Below are 14510 nucleotides of genomic sequence, written 5' to 3' on the forward strand. Positions count from 1 at the left end.
CAGGTTTACATACCCTTCTGAAGCTCACTGTTGTGGCTTAGGACTGACCACCATTTCTCAGCCTAGCCTACCTCATAGGGTTGCTAGGAAGATAAAGTGTGTGTGTGTGTGTGTGTGTGTGTGTGTGCGTGCGTGCGCACACACACACACACACACACACACACTGTGTTCACCACCCTGAGGTCCTCGGAGGAATGTGTCATGAATCAGAACAAAAAGCAAAGATTAATACATGTGTGAACTTGTGCGTGTGTGTATTTTTCTTCTTGCAGAATGGATTTGCTATTATCCGGCCACCAGGTCATCATGCAGAGGAATCCACAGCCATGTGAGTGTGTAGCATAAATGAGGAAGAGGAGGGATATATGTAATTAACTAGAAACAAACAAATCCTCCTCTTTTAAAAACAATGGTTTAGATGAGATGGGGTGCTTTTCTCACTGCATGAATACTATTTTATGTGTGTTTCTCCCTGTTGGTGTCATATAAGCTGCTTTGGTTTAAAATCCTGTCCTCTCTATTTGAGTGTGGTTCTCATCATGGAATTAAGCACGTCTCTTTCAGGGCTTGGGGGTGCAGGTGGCGCTGTGGGTTAAACCACAGAGCCTAGGACTTGCTGATCAGAAAGTCGGCGGTTCGAACCCCTCGATGGCATGAGCTCCTGTTGCTTGGTCCCTGCTCCTGCCAACCTAGCAGTTCGAAAGCACGTCAAAGTGCAAGTAGATAAATAGGTACCACTCCAGCAGGAAGGTAAACGGTGTTCCTGTGTGTTGCTCTGGTTCGCCAGAAGCGGCTTAGTCATGCTGGCCACATGACCCGGAAGCTGTACGCTGGCTCCCTTGGCCAATAAAGCGAGATGAGCACCGGAGCCCCAGAGTCGTCCACGACTGGACCTAATGGTCAGGGGTCCCTTTACCTTTCAGGGCTTCTTAGGGGAGTGTCCAACTAGTCTTTCCTGCCTATCTGGGACTGAGATTCCCTGCATCTGTGGAGGAGGGTATTCTTGGCGAGTTACTTCCTCCGACTAGATCCGAGGAGCAGGGGTATGCAAATTTGCCAAGCTTTGCCCATTTATTTTTTTGTGTAGGAGAAGCCCACCTCCTCCACCCCATCCCCCTTTAATTCCACTTATGCCTGCACCAACACAATTCTTTAAAGAGGCTGCTGAGTTACTGCTGCACTGAGTGTAATTGGGAGTTTTTCTATCCTCCTTCCCTGTGGATTAGGTAGTTCAGAAAAGAAAGGAGCTGGACCAAACCTTAGAGTTGGATTCGGACTTAGAATTCCTGCTGGAATCAATGTGAAACGTTGGTCACGTTGACTAGCTTAAATTCCATTGATGTCAGTGGGATCATGGTTTCAAAATATAGCAACGATTAACTTGCATTACTGCTTCTGAGAGATACAGTATCTTAGTTGAATGGGCATGCCCGAGTCCATGAGTGTGGTGGTCAAGCCTGCTATCTGTGCTGTTGCTTTCCTGCCCACTCTTCTCTTGATACTGGGCATGGTGTTTATTATAAAAAAAAGCCAGTGGCAAAGCTGTTGTATATTTTTATAGTAAGCAAAGTCTGGTATCTGGGCCAGTGTAAACACTTTAGTGGTGAACAGGATGTGATGGGATTGTGGAATGCTCCATGTGCATGGTGTTAAATTTTTTCAAAAAGCATTCTTTGGTTACGCGTTTTAGGAAGTTTTTCCTAACGTGTAGCTGATTGCAACCCATTCTCCCCCTCACTCCACAAACAAGTGAATGAAGCAAAGTAATCCTCAACATCTTCATCATCATCATCATCATCATCATCCCTGACATTTCTGATAATACCTTTCTCCCCTTTCATTTCCCAGGGGCTTCTGCTTCTTCAACTCTGTTGCCATTACTGCCAAGCTCCTCCAGCAAAAGCTTGCCATTAGCAAAATCCTCATCGTGGACTGGGTAAGGGTCTCTCACTCTGCGCCTGAAGCTGCTTAGGCTTGGGTTGTTGCGTCCTTATTGGCTAACATCTTTCCTGGTCCTGAAAGGTCTTCATTGGCTCCCAGTATATTTGTGAGCACAATTCAGAGTGTTGGTGCTGACCTTTCAAGCCTTAAACTCCCTCATTGCGAGAAGCAAAGCTACAGGGAACCAGGCAGAGGGCCTTCTCGGTAGTGGCGCCCACCCTGTGGAACGCCCTCCCATCAGATGTCAAAGCGATAAACAACTACCGGACATTTAGAAGACATCTTAAGGCAGCCCTGTTCAGGGAAGTTTTTAATGTGTGATATTTTAGTGTATTTTTTGTTTCTATGGAAGCCGCTCAGAGTGGCTGGGGAAACCCAGCCAGATGGGCGGGGTACAAATAATAATAATAATAATAATAATAATAATAATAATAATAATAATTATTATTATTATTATTATTATTATTATTATTATTATTATTATTAAACGACCTCGGTCCTGTATACCTGAAGGAGCATCTCCACCCCCATTGTTCAGCCCGGACACTGAGGTCCAGTGCCGAGGGCCTTCTGGCGATTCCCTCGCTGCGAGAAGTGAAGTTACAGGGAACCAGGCAGAGGGCCTTCTCAGTAGTGGCGCCCGCCCTGTGGAATGCCCTCCCAGCATATGTCAAGGCAATAAACAGCTATTTTACTTTTAAAAGACAACTGAAGGCGGCCCTGTTTAGGGAAGTTTTTAATGTCTGACGCTGTATTGTTTTTGATATTCGGTTGGAAGCCGCTCAGAGTGGCTGAGGAAACCCAGCCAGATCGGTGGGGTATAAATAAATTAATATTAATATTATTATTATTTATTTCATTCTGCTCTGGCAGGATATCCATCATGGCAATGGCACCCAGCAGGCATTCTACAGCGACCCCAACGTGCTCTATGTTTCTCTGCACCGCTACGACAATGGCAATTTCTTCCCAGGCAGTGGAGCTCCTGAAGAGGTGAGTGCACACCTTTATTCACCTCTGGTGCTCGGTTTTGCAATAATCAAGATGTTGGTTCTGAATCTAGCTTGAAATCTTTCTCTAGGTGTTTTTTAAAAAAAACACCCTCTTTTTGTTTTTTTATAATAACTTTTATTGATTTTCCATTTTATAATATTTAAACACATCCTCATCATCCACTTTACTTCTTTTGCTCTAAAGAGCTTTTCGACTCCCCGCCTCTTGGTTTTCCAAATTCATCTTTATATCAATAGCATTTATACATTTTCCCATTTACATTTCACTCATTCAAAATGTCGCAATTTTTAAATAAATATAAAAAGGTAGAAACAACTGTCGTTACAAGTCTTCTTGCAACCCTGCTAGTGCTGTTAATTGCTTACAATGGTCCTTCAAATATTGTATAAATTTACTCCAGTCTTTTTGAAATGCTTGATCACGCTGGTTTCGGATTTTCCCCACCAGCTTCTCCAGTTCCTAAAACCACCCTCTTTTTAACTCCCCGAAGCATTCATAGATGCATCAGTAAAGGATGCAAAAGCAGGGTGCAAACAGAGGTTGATTTGCGACCAAGAAATCTGCACTGGCTCCTATAAGGAGTTGCATCAGAATGCACCTAAAGCAGCTCTGTAAAGGAGGGAAGGGTTGCAGGGAGAAAGAGAGAAGGTTTATCCCCCAAGAACAGTTTGAAGAGAAGATTTTAATCAGTTAACTCCGCCATTTTGTTCAGGGAAAGGTTTTGTAGTCCAGGAAACAGTTTGGGGGGGGCAGAGGTTGGAACGTTGCCGAGGGTGCAGAATTCACAGAAATCCCTGCATGTATGTGTGTCCTGTCTCTTCTGACCCCAATCATTCCAAGTGTTGGTGCTGACCTTTAAAGCCCTAAACGGCCTCGGTCCAGTATATCTGAAGGAGCGTCTCCACCCCCATCGTTCTACCCGGACACTGAGGTTCCCTCACTGGCGGTTCCCTCACTGTGAGAAGCCAAGTTACAGGGAAGCAGGCAGAGGGCCTTCTCGGTAGTGGCGCCCGCCCTGTGGAACACCCTCCCACCAGATGTCAAAGAGAACAACAACTACCAGGCTTTTAGAAAACATCTGAAGGCAGCCCTGTTTCGGGAAGCTTTTAATGTTTGATGTATTATAGTATTCTAATATTCTTTTGGAAGCCGCCCAGAGTGGCTGGGGAAACCCAGCAAGATGGGCGGGGTATAAATAATAAATTATTATTATTATATAATTATTATTATTATTATTATTATTATTATTATTATTATTATTATTATTATTAGAGACAGACCAGCATTTTCTCCAGCAGGCGTCCTGCATGCTGCTGCCCTTGCCCCCCTCTCTCTTTTGCTTCTCTGTTGTGCTTCTGCATTCTCTCTGGGGTCCATCTGCATGCAAGTTCTCCCCCCCCCCAGCCTCAGATGTATGCCAGTGTCCCTTTGCCCCTTCCCACTGGCAGCTCGGTGCATGATCCAACCGGCGAATACGAGCCAGCATTTGTGACTTACGAGGCTTCTCTCTTCCAGGTTGGCAGCGGGATGGGTGTAGGTTACAACGTCAACATTGCCTGGACTGGTGGAGTGGACCCTCCCATTGGTGACGTGGAGTATCTGACTGCCTTCCGGTAGGCCTGCTGGCATTCACTCTCCCTAACTGGGAGTGGGGCTTTCTCTGCCAGGGGTGCCCACATACTGGGTTTCTGCACTGAGAGGGTTTCCCCCTTAAGGGTTTTGTGTGCATCAGCAAACTTCAGCGTTCTGACAGGCCTGCCACTGACTGCTCCTTTTATGCGGGTGGTGCTGTTATGAGGGATGCGGGCCATGCTGTGGTCTAAACCACTGAGCCTCTTGGGCTTGCTGATCGGAAAGTCGGTGGTTTGAATCCCCATGGCGGAGTGAGCTCCCGTTGCTCGGTCCCAGCTCCTGCCAACCTAGCAGTTCGAAAGCACACCAGTCCAAGTAGATAAATAGGTACCACTGTGGTTGGAAGGTAAACAACGTTTCCGTGCGCTCTGGCTTCTGTCACAGTGTTCTTTTGCACCCGTAGCAGTTTAGTCCTGCTGGCCGCATGACCCGGAAAGCTGTCTGTGGACAAACGCCGGCTCCCTCGGCCTGAAAGCGAGATGAGCGCCACAACCCCATAGTTGCCTTTGACTGGACTTAACCGTCCAGGGGTCCTTTACCTTTTAACTTTTACCTGTTATGATAACATAAGGGATCAGCACGTGGAAAATTGCAATCGCTATTAGGTACACAGGGTAGAAATAATTATCATTTCACTTCTAATTTGTATACTGCCTTTCTTTATTGCTATACGCAAGGGGGCGTACAAGCTGAAGAAAAAACAAAATACCCAGCATAAGACCACACACCTTACAACAACATGGTCCAATACAAAGAAGTCGTAATAAAAACATAACTTTAAACATATCAAAGTAATATTCAATATTCCATTATATTATCATAGTGCACAATAAAATATCAGCAAGCAATAATTAAGCAGAAATTCTCTCTTTAGTAATCACCATAACCTATAATCAATAAAAATAACAGCAAGTTGCAACATGTAAAATACCACGACACATACAAAACCATGCAAAAGGATCCAATTGAGAAACAGAGACACACAACTTATTTTAAAAACAACAACTCCTGAACTCCTCTTCTCAGCTGCTTCTGCTGTTTTTAAAGTCATGGTCTGGGAAAGAGTCTTAGGGCTGGAGGGTGGAGCAAGGCTGTGAACTGCTCTGAGATTTACAGTTATACAAATTTAATAAATAATAAAATAAAATAATAAAGCAGGTGGGAAAAGCCATTGCCTGATGGCCCACACAGTCTCTCTCCTCTCAGAAGTCTGGTCCTTCCCTTGTCACTGGCTTCCCCCAAACTGTTGCTCTCCACACATTTTGGACCATAACTCCCATCATCCATGACCCCATTAGCCATGCTGGTTGAGTATGCTGGGAGCTCAAGTCTAGAATTTCTGGAGGGTACCAGGTTGTGGGAGGCTGACCTATCCTAGCCAGCACCTTTTTGAGGTGTCTAGGTAGGGAGACATCCAGGAGGAAGTTGCTGTTGGGGCTAGAAAGCAGTAGACCTTTCTGTCACCTTCCATGATAATCTCACAACCCCCTGACACAACAGAGATGGGTGTTAGATTGAGTCAGGTGTTGGAGAAACGAGAAAAGCAGGAATGTGAGCATGTCTAGAATTTCCCCTGTCAATAGGATAGGGCAGGGCTGGCGCTGGTGCTGTCGTGTTTCCTCCTAAGAGACCTCTGAGGGCTGTTTTGTGTCTTCCCAGGACTGTGGTGATGCCAATAGCCAATGAGTTCTCCCCAGACGTGGTCCTCGTTTCTGCTGGCTTCGATGCTGTGGAGGGACACCTGTCCCCACTGGGTGGATATTCTGTCACGGCCAAATGTGAGTGTGGGTCATGTGGGAGGGGAGCCCCCCTCGCCTCAGTTTGTAAATAGAACGAGCCATTCACATAGAGCAATGGTTCCTAATTGGGGGTCTGCAGTCACCAGGGGGTCCGTGTAACCCACCCAGGGGGTCTGTGGCACCATTCACATGACAAAAACTACCATAGAGATATCAAAATTTTCAAATACAAGAGGTCCATGGCTTGACTTAGGAAAAACAGGAGGTCTGAAGTACTTAGCTAATTGGGAACCACTGCCTAGGGCTGGGCAATATATAGCTATATCATCCAAAACCGGTTTGAGCTTCACATCGTGATAATTGTTTCATAATATTTGAGCTGGCAATATATTGTGAATCACAATGTGTGTAAGGGTTAGGCGATATCTGGTTTTTAACATCGCAATAGCTCACCAGCTAAACATTGGGATAACTCACCAGCTAAACACTGCAGTGTTGTCAGCAGCTAAGCCTCACAATATCACCAGCTAAACATTGCAATCTGCCACAATGTCTGAATAAGGATGGAGGTATACAGAGGCGAACAGGACAATGTCAAGGCAACTGCTACTACTTAGGAGTCTAAAAAGATAAATGACAATATTATCAATCATCATACACTCAGTTTCATCAGCAGGCAAACCAAAATGCATCCCAACGGCCACAGAATTGTACCCAGAATTGCACAGGACCAGTGGCCTGATTCAACATAAGGCAGCTTCTAGCCCTCCTATATGCTGAACGGATGTGCTCTGAGCCATTCTGGGCCTATGTTTCTACACTAGAGATTGTCCCTGGGACTCTATGCGTGCATACACTGCCAGTGACCTATGGCCCCTTTGTGCTTGCACTAGCTGGAGTTCCAACTCACCTATTATTTATCCATTCAAGCCGCTTAGCCCCCACCTCCCCAATATTTTGAGGTAGCCTATGAATGCAAGTCAAAAGTGGATAATGGCTTACTGGCCACCTGCCTTGCTATGAATGGCTTGTTAAATTCTGAGGGCCACTGTTTTAGATTTCAAGGTGAGCGTTAGTGGCCTCCTCCAGTCCCTCTAACTGAGGGAGGAGGAGGAGTACTGCATCTCAATCAGAAAACGATGGTTTTTCATCTTTCTGGTTTTTCTGTTGTTGTTTTCTTCCCGGCCACACAGGTTTTGGGCACCTGACCAAGCAGCTGATGAAGCTGGCGGGCGGGCGTGTCGTCCTGGCGCTGGAAGGAGGTCATGATCTGACAGCCATCTGCGATGCCTCCGAAGCCTGCGTTTCCGCCTTGCTTGGCCTTGAGGTGAGTGCAGCTGGCACGGGGGGAGAAGCAGTCCCGAAGCCTCAACCTGCTGGCTTGGGACGATGCCCAAAGCTTTTGGGCAATCTTTGGCCGAGGTTCTGAAAAGAGGTCTGGCACTCATTTGCTTCGTGGGGTGGGAAAGGCAGAGAAAGGCATGTCTGTCCTGGCACATGAATGCCCGCCAGTTTCTGTTTATATATGCATTCGGACGTCTGCCCTGCTGATGGCACCTCCACAAGGCCCAGCTGGAAATCGGTGCAGCTTGTCCACTTCGGTGGCCAAAAACAGGGAGCTGTGTGTTTGACTGCTGCAGTTTAGGACACAGCCAAAAATTGCATGGAGAAAAAAGATTGTGCAGTGCCACTTAGTGTTTTATGGGAGTAGGTGAGGACAGGCCCCTGCCCCAAAGAGCATGCAAGTCTAAAGGTTTTCCAGCTTGATGAAAAGGCCTCGGCCTGAGGTGTTGTTATGTGTTGTTTTTAAACCTATACTAGTACAGTGGTGGGACGCGGGTGGCGCTGTGGGTAAAACCTCAGCGCCTAGGACTTGACGATCGCATGGTCGGCAGTTCGAATTCCCGTGGCGGGGTGCGCTCCCGTCGTTCGGTCCCAGCGCCTGCCAACCTAGCAGTTCGAAAGCACCCCCGGGTGCAAGTAGATAAATAGGGACCGCTTACCAGCGGGAAGGTAAACGGCGTTTCCGTGTGCTGCGCTGGCTTGCCAGATGCAGCTTGTCACGCTGGCCACGTGACCCGGAAGTGTCTGCGGACAGTGCTGGCTCCCGGCCTATAGAGTGAGATGAGCGCACAACCCTAGAGTCTGTCAAGACTGGCCCGTACGGGCAGGGGTACCTTTACCTTTTTATAGTACAGTGGTACCTCTGGTTACGTACTTAATTCGTTCAGGAGGTCTGTTCTTAACCTGAAACTGTTCTTAACCTGAAGCACCACTTTAGCTAATGGGGCCTCCTGCTGCCACTCCGTGATTTCTGTTCTCATCCTGAAGCAAAGTCCTTAACCTGAGGTACTATTTCTGGGTTAGTGGAGTCTGTAACCCGAAGCGTATGTAACCCGAGGTACCACTGTATGGGTTTGTGACATTTTTAAAGCTATTTATATTTCTGTAAATTGCCTTGGGAGATGTATTTTGAAGGAGATATCACAAATTAAAACAATAATGGGAATAATTCAACATGGGGGGAGACAACCGAGGGAAGCAAAGGAGGAGGAGGTGGGCAGAGGTAAAAAGGGGAAGGATACGCCTTGTTTTGGGGCTGGCAGAGTTGCTCATTCAACACGGCAGCGGAGTGTGCCAGTGGAACAGAACAACACCAGACAGTTCTAGGTAGGGTCAGTCCCTTTTCTGACCGTATAATGCAGTTCCACATCTTATAGGTTATATTACAATCCTTCAAGCAGCGTACAGACTCCTTACTGCTTTCCAACACAGACTAAGCTCTGGCCAAGAGCAAACTTGCTTCAAACTCAAGTGTATTTATACTTTAGATTGTGCCGAGTCACTCTCACATGCTTGCTGACTCGCTCTTGCAGGTGCAGGACAAGCACCCTACCCAAAATTAACCAGCCCACCTATAACTTAACCCTTTCTTGTCCTTGTTCTCTGAATTCATAAACATTAACATGCTTTTCTTTCAGGTTATAAGTACTGACAGAAGGAGGAAGGGACCAAGGCAGGGGTGGGGGACCTGGGCGGCCTTCCAGATTTTGTTGGACTACAACTCCCATCAGCCTTGATTGTTGGCCATGCTGTCTGGCGGGGATGGGAGTCCAATAGCATCTAGAGAACTGCACAGGCCTCCCATCGCTGGTCTAAGGCTTCACAGGAAAGGAATCTCCATCAGGCCCTGCTCTTTGACCTATCACCTGCGGCCTCCCCTCCTCTTAGCTTTGCGCTTTTGTTTCTTGCCTGCCTTTCCTTCCCCTTCTTCCCCACTCACAAGTTCCAGTCAGCTTTGAGTCCTCAGATCTTTCAGCGTAGAAACTGACCGCTCTCTTTTCTCTCTCTCTCTCTCTCTCTCTCTCTCTCTGACACAGCTGGAACAGATGGATCAAGCTCTGTTGCGGCAGAAGCCCAATGCAAATGCTGTGGCCACACTGGAGAACGTCATTGAAATCCAGAGTAAGATTTTTCGTATTTCTGATGCCAAATTAACAAAAAGATGGAATGTTGCAGATAGGGATTTGCTAAAGCACTGACAGTTGTACCTTGGAAGTCCAATGGAATTCATTCCGGAAGTCCTTTTGACTTCCAGAACGTTCGAAAACCAAAGCAAAGCTTCTGGTTGGCTGCAGGAAACTCCTGCAGCCAGTCAGAAGCCCCACTGGACGTTCGGCTTCCAAAAATAGTTTGCAAACCGGAACAGTCACTTCCAGGTTTGTGGCGTTCTGGAACCAAAACATTTGGCAACTAAGCTGTTTGACTTCCAAGGTACGACTGTATTGATCCTCTCACTATGGCCCTAAGACGAGTGACAGCAGCGCCCTCTGTGGCCAATATGGGCTTGCTATTGTTCAGTGTATGGCGAGACTCTGAGGACAGTGTGTTTAAAGCTGTTCCCGCAAGTGATACCAAGGACAGAAGTTAAGTAAAGGTTGTGGCGTTAAACATGTGCATGCACCCACAACAGTTTCTCCAGCTTGCAAAAAGTTGATGACTCCTGCTATAGCCAGGTTTGGTTATAGTAGGAGATTGTGGTCGGGGAGTTCAGGGACTGTGTCCAAAGACTTTGCAAAAAAAAAGAAGGAAGGCAGGCAGGCTTTTGTGCATAGATGGAAAGAGAGGTTGGAATCACTAGAGTGTTCTGGGAGGGCAGCTCCAGAAGTTCAAACGGCACAGGCCATTCCTGCATGACACATTGCTCCTTTTCGTCTCAGGTAAGCACTGGAACTCAGTGAAATGCTCTGCAGCGATGGTCGGCTGCTCCTTGCTGGAGGCGCAGAAGGGTGAGGCAGAAGAGGCCGAGACGGTCAGTGCCATGGCGTCGCTGTCAGTGGACACAGAGCAGGGCAAAGCAGACGGTGATGTCCGGTACGTTCGCTCCTTCAGATCAGGGGGAAAACGTATCAGAGGGCGCAGGCATCTTATCACAAGTGTTTTCGGTCAAGGGTAATCAATGCGTTGCCCTGTGGAAGTACAAATCCCATCATCCCTAGCCAGTGGCCAATCTGGATGAAGGCTGGGGGGAGTCGGAGCCCAGCAACATCTGTAGGGCCACAGGTTTCCTGTCTCTGTCCTTAGCGGCCTAGGACCCTCGTACCTACGGGACCGCCTCTCCGGGTATGCCCCACGGAGAGCCTCAAGGTCCATAAATAGTCCCGGGCCCTAAGGAAGTTAGATTGGCTTCAACCAGAGCCAGGGCCTTTTCAACACTGACCCCGGCCTGGTGGAACGCTCTGCCTCATGAGACCAGGGCCCTGCGGGATCTGATTTCTTTCCGCAGGGCCTGTAAGACAGAGTTGTTCCACCTGGCCTTTGGCTTGGAACCAATTTGATTCCCTCCCCCTCTTTCTTTTTTCCTTTTCCTTTCTCCTCCTGTGATGAGGCTGCATTTTAATATTTTAATGTTTCAATAATTTAATTGTATTTAATCTTGTTTTTAAGTTGTATTCATTCAACTTGTTTTTATTATTGCTTGTTAGCCACCCTGAGCCCGACCTTGGCTGGGGAGGGCGGGGTATAAATAAAAAGTATTATTATTATTATTATTATTATTATTATTATTATTATTATTATTAGCGCCTCTGACTTCTGAGTACTCTTTCTGCTCAGCTTCCCAACTCCTGACCTTGCCTAACTGCTTCCTACCTCATAGCTCAGTGAGCACATGGTTTGTAAGCAAAAAGGTCCTGGGTTCAACCTCCATCATCTTCAGGTGAAGCCCTGGAGAGCTGCTGCCAGCCAGTGCAGACAGTGGTCTGACTCAGTATAAGCCAACTTTCCATTCTTTCTGTGTATAAGGCTGTTTTGTTCACCCTGAGCAAACCTTCCGTTTTTCTGACCACCATGCTGACTTTCAGCACGTTGCGATTGGCCCCTTCCGCCTCGGCACTTAAAATATTTCTTGAGCCTTCTCTGACATCACGGCTGTAAAGCCCAATAGCTGCGTCCGCCTCTGGGCCAATGGGAGGCCAGTAACCACTTGTCCTATTGTCTTCTCCCTCCAGGCCAGCAGAAGAGCCAATGGAGGCCGAGCCCGTGTTGTGAAGTGCCAAGACTTTGATTTGTGTAGCTGTCACTCTGTGGGTTAATTGGTAATTCTGTGAGTCCATTTAAAAAAACAGCAGCAGCAGCAACAGCAACAACTACTACGAATTGATTTTTTTTTAATCTATTAAAAAAAAAAAGGAAAAAAAAGAGTTGCACTGGAGAAAACGAGCCCATGTGTGTGTGTGCGTGATCGCGTCAGTCTCCTGGCATATGTTCTCACCAGCATCACCATTTTGTCCTAACTCTTTAAGGATTTTTGTGAGGGGAATGGTGGTGAGGTAGGGGCTTTCATGCAAGCATCTCCTCTCTTGTTCCATTCTTAAGACATCATTCCCTCTCCCTTCCTGCTCCCCCGCCTCCCTGGCCGCTAAACTCACCCCCTTCTCAGGGTTGGTGCAAGCCATTTTGCTACCCTAGGTAACAAAATAATAATTTTCACACACACACATACATACATATATATATATATACACACACACAAACACACACTACATTTCTTCCTCGGAGGTTGTCCCAGTTTCAGATTCTCTCCCCTTAACTTCATGCAAGTGGGTTATTATTATTATTGTTGTTGTTGCTATTCTTATTTTGCTCCATTCACTTGTTTGTGGAGTGAGGGGCGTAATAGGTTGCAGTCAGGAAATCTGGGGAGGGGGCTTGCAATTGCTCCCACACCTCTCTTGGGTCTAGGGCAGGAGCGGGGAGTTGCGCGTCCCCCTTTAGGGATTTCCCAAGACGCCTGGAGCACCCTTGGGACTCTTGCTGCCCCAGGCAGCCACCTGTACTGCCTCTTGGGCTGGGCCGGACCTGCCCCTTCTTGCCGATCCTGTTCCTGAAATGCCATTTCTCTGCTCCGGGTTTTTGCACATTGAGATGGGCATCCGAAAGCAAACCCACCCCGCTTCCCAAACGCCTTTCCCCCTGCCTCCAGTTCCTACCCTTTGGCAGTTTCTCACTTCTTCCCCCTCCCCTGTGACGTTAGATCCAAACAGTTTTGGGTTTAAATCCTACTTATGTTGCCTCAACCGCGTATCTTTCTCCCGACCCATTTCAGCTGTTAAAAACAAAAGTGTTCCTCAGTATTGTATAGTCCTCCTGAATTAATCTCTAGGAGAAGAAACCCCCCGAGGTTGAGGAGAAAGGGGGGGAGAAATAAAAAGTGTGCCTTTAAGTCGTTTTTGTTAATGCCTTAAATTCCCTGTGAGGTTTGCTTCTCCTCCGCCATCCCTTCCTCTTTCCCTCCCTCCCTCCCACCATCCCTGCTTAAGTTAACCATCTCTAAAGGAGATCACCCTGTACAAACGTGGGAAGGAATCACGTGTAAATCCCCAGCACCAATGCGCATTGGGCCTGATCCAGCTGTAGCTGTAAACAAAGGGTTATCAAGCAAACTAGTCTGGGGACAATGTGGGTGGGTGTATCGATTCAAACATACACTAAGAGAGAGCTTTCAGAACTGTGTGTTGCGACAATGTTAAGTGTGTTGGCTGCAGGCGCTCCCCGCGCTCCTCCTGGGGCTGGAAAGGGGTTCGTTTAACCTCTGGTTTGCTAGTAAAACTGAATTACCGTGTCACGAAGTGATGGAGAGCCGAATGACTGTGTCACAGAATGATGCATGTCCAAAATGTGTGTCGCCAAACTTGAAAAATTTGGAAAGCTCTGCGCTAGGATGTTCGTTCAGAGCAATGCAATGCAGATTCTGATTTGGTGCCTACATTCCCAATCTGGCAAGCGATATCTCCATACAGGCCTGTTTACGAGCGTGCATCTACCTTAGCTGGATCATGCCATGTGTCATTAAATCCCTTTTGTAATGAAGATAACTGCTTATGTTGATTGTTTCATGACCAATGCTTTCTTGAGGATTTCTCTCTCTTCTTTCCTCTCTCTCTCTCTTTCTCTTTCCTCCTACTTCCCTCCGTCATTGTTCGAAAGATTCCTCGTCATTTATTGTAAATAATTTGATTTCTTGTATCGCGTGCACAAACTTTGTTTCGATGAAACTTTTTTGTCCATTCATAAAGAAAAAGAAAAAAGGAGAAAAAAAAGAAAAGAAAAAAAGGAGAGAATTTCTTTGCTGTCACTTCACCAGCCAAAAAAAGAAAGAAAAGAAATGAAAAGAAAAATGTTTTGGGGCAGGGGAATAAAAAAACCATAGAGCAATTTTAGCTTTTAAACGAAATGGATATAAAGAAAAAAAAGGTATATAATTTTATTACAGATGTATTATTTAATAGTATTTTTTTAACTTGTACCACCAAACTCTCCTTTCCTTTGGAAAGTTGCTAGCAGGGATAAGGCAACAAGGGAGAAGATGGGGCTTGGTATTGTTTTCACTAATTCAGGGCAATGGGATTTCTAAGCTGTGCGTGGTGGGGGAGGGCACTGGGGATGGGGGGGAAGGGACATTGTGTGGAATGTGAGACTGTGATGTGTTTTTTAGCTGCACTTACGGTTGTTATCCTTGCCAGGGTCTGCTTTAGGGATCCTCTGGGTTTGCTTTGGTTTAATTCATCCAAAGGTCCCATGTGGGAGAGGTGGAGGGTTGCAAAGATGCTCCATCCCATGATGGAGGTGATCACACACATAGCCATGATGAACAAAAAGAGGGGGGCTAGTAGGCGGGTCTTC

At 46.8% G+C, this 14510-nt stretch overlaps 1 protein-coding gene across 6 annotated transcripts in view; it reads left to right on the forward strand.

Annotated features, from left to right (window-relative positions):
• The window catches only part of HDAC5 (histone deacetylase 5), a 120530-nt gene extending 106828 nt beyond the window's left edge, over nt 1–13702 (forward strand). For all 6 annotated transcript variants that reach the window (XM_081166135.1, XM_081166137.1, XM_081166134.1 and 3 more), the window contains 9 exons: nt 273–328; nt 1849–1936; nt 2815–2934; nt 4471–4568; nt 6247–6365; nt 7520–7653; nt 9707–9791; nt 10547–10700; nt 11837–13702. In XM_081166135.1, the coding sequence (XP_081022261.1) occupies nt 273–328; nt 1849–1936; nt 2815–2934; nt 4471–4568; nt 6247–6365; nt 7520–7653; nt 9707–9791; nt 10547–10700; nt 11837–11876 (894 nt within the window). In that variant the 3' untranslated portion in view covers nt 11877–13702. The remainder of the gene's footprint in view (nt 1–272; nt 329–1848; nt 1937–2814; nt 2935–4470; nt 4569–6246; nt 6366–7519; nt 7654–9706; nt 9792–10546; nt 10701–11836) is intronic.
• The last annotated feature ends 808 nt before the right edge of the window (nt 13703–14510 follow it).

This window comes from Podarcis bocagei, assembly GCF_964188305.1.
Source record: "Podarcis bocagei genome assembly, chromosome: 13".
Taxonomy (NCBI): domain Eukaryota; kingdom Metazoa; phylum Chordata; class Lepidosauria; order Squamata; family Lacertidae; genus Podarcis; species Podarcis bocagei.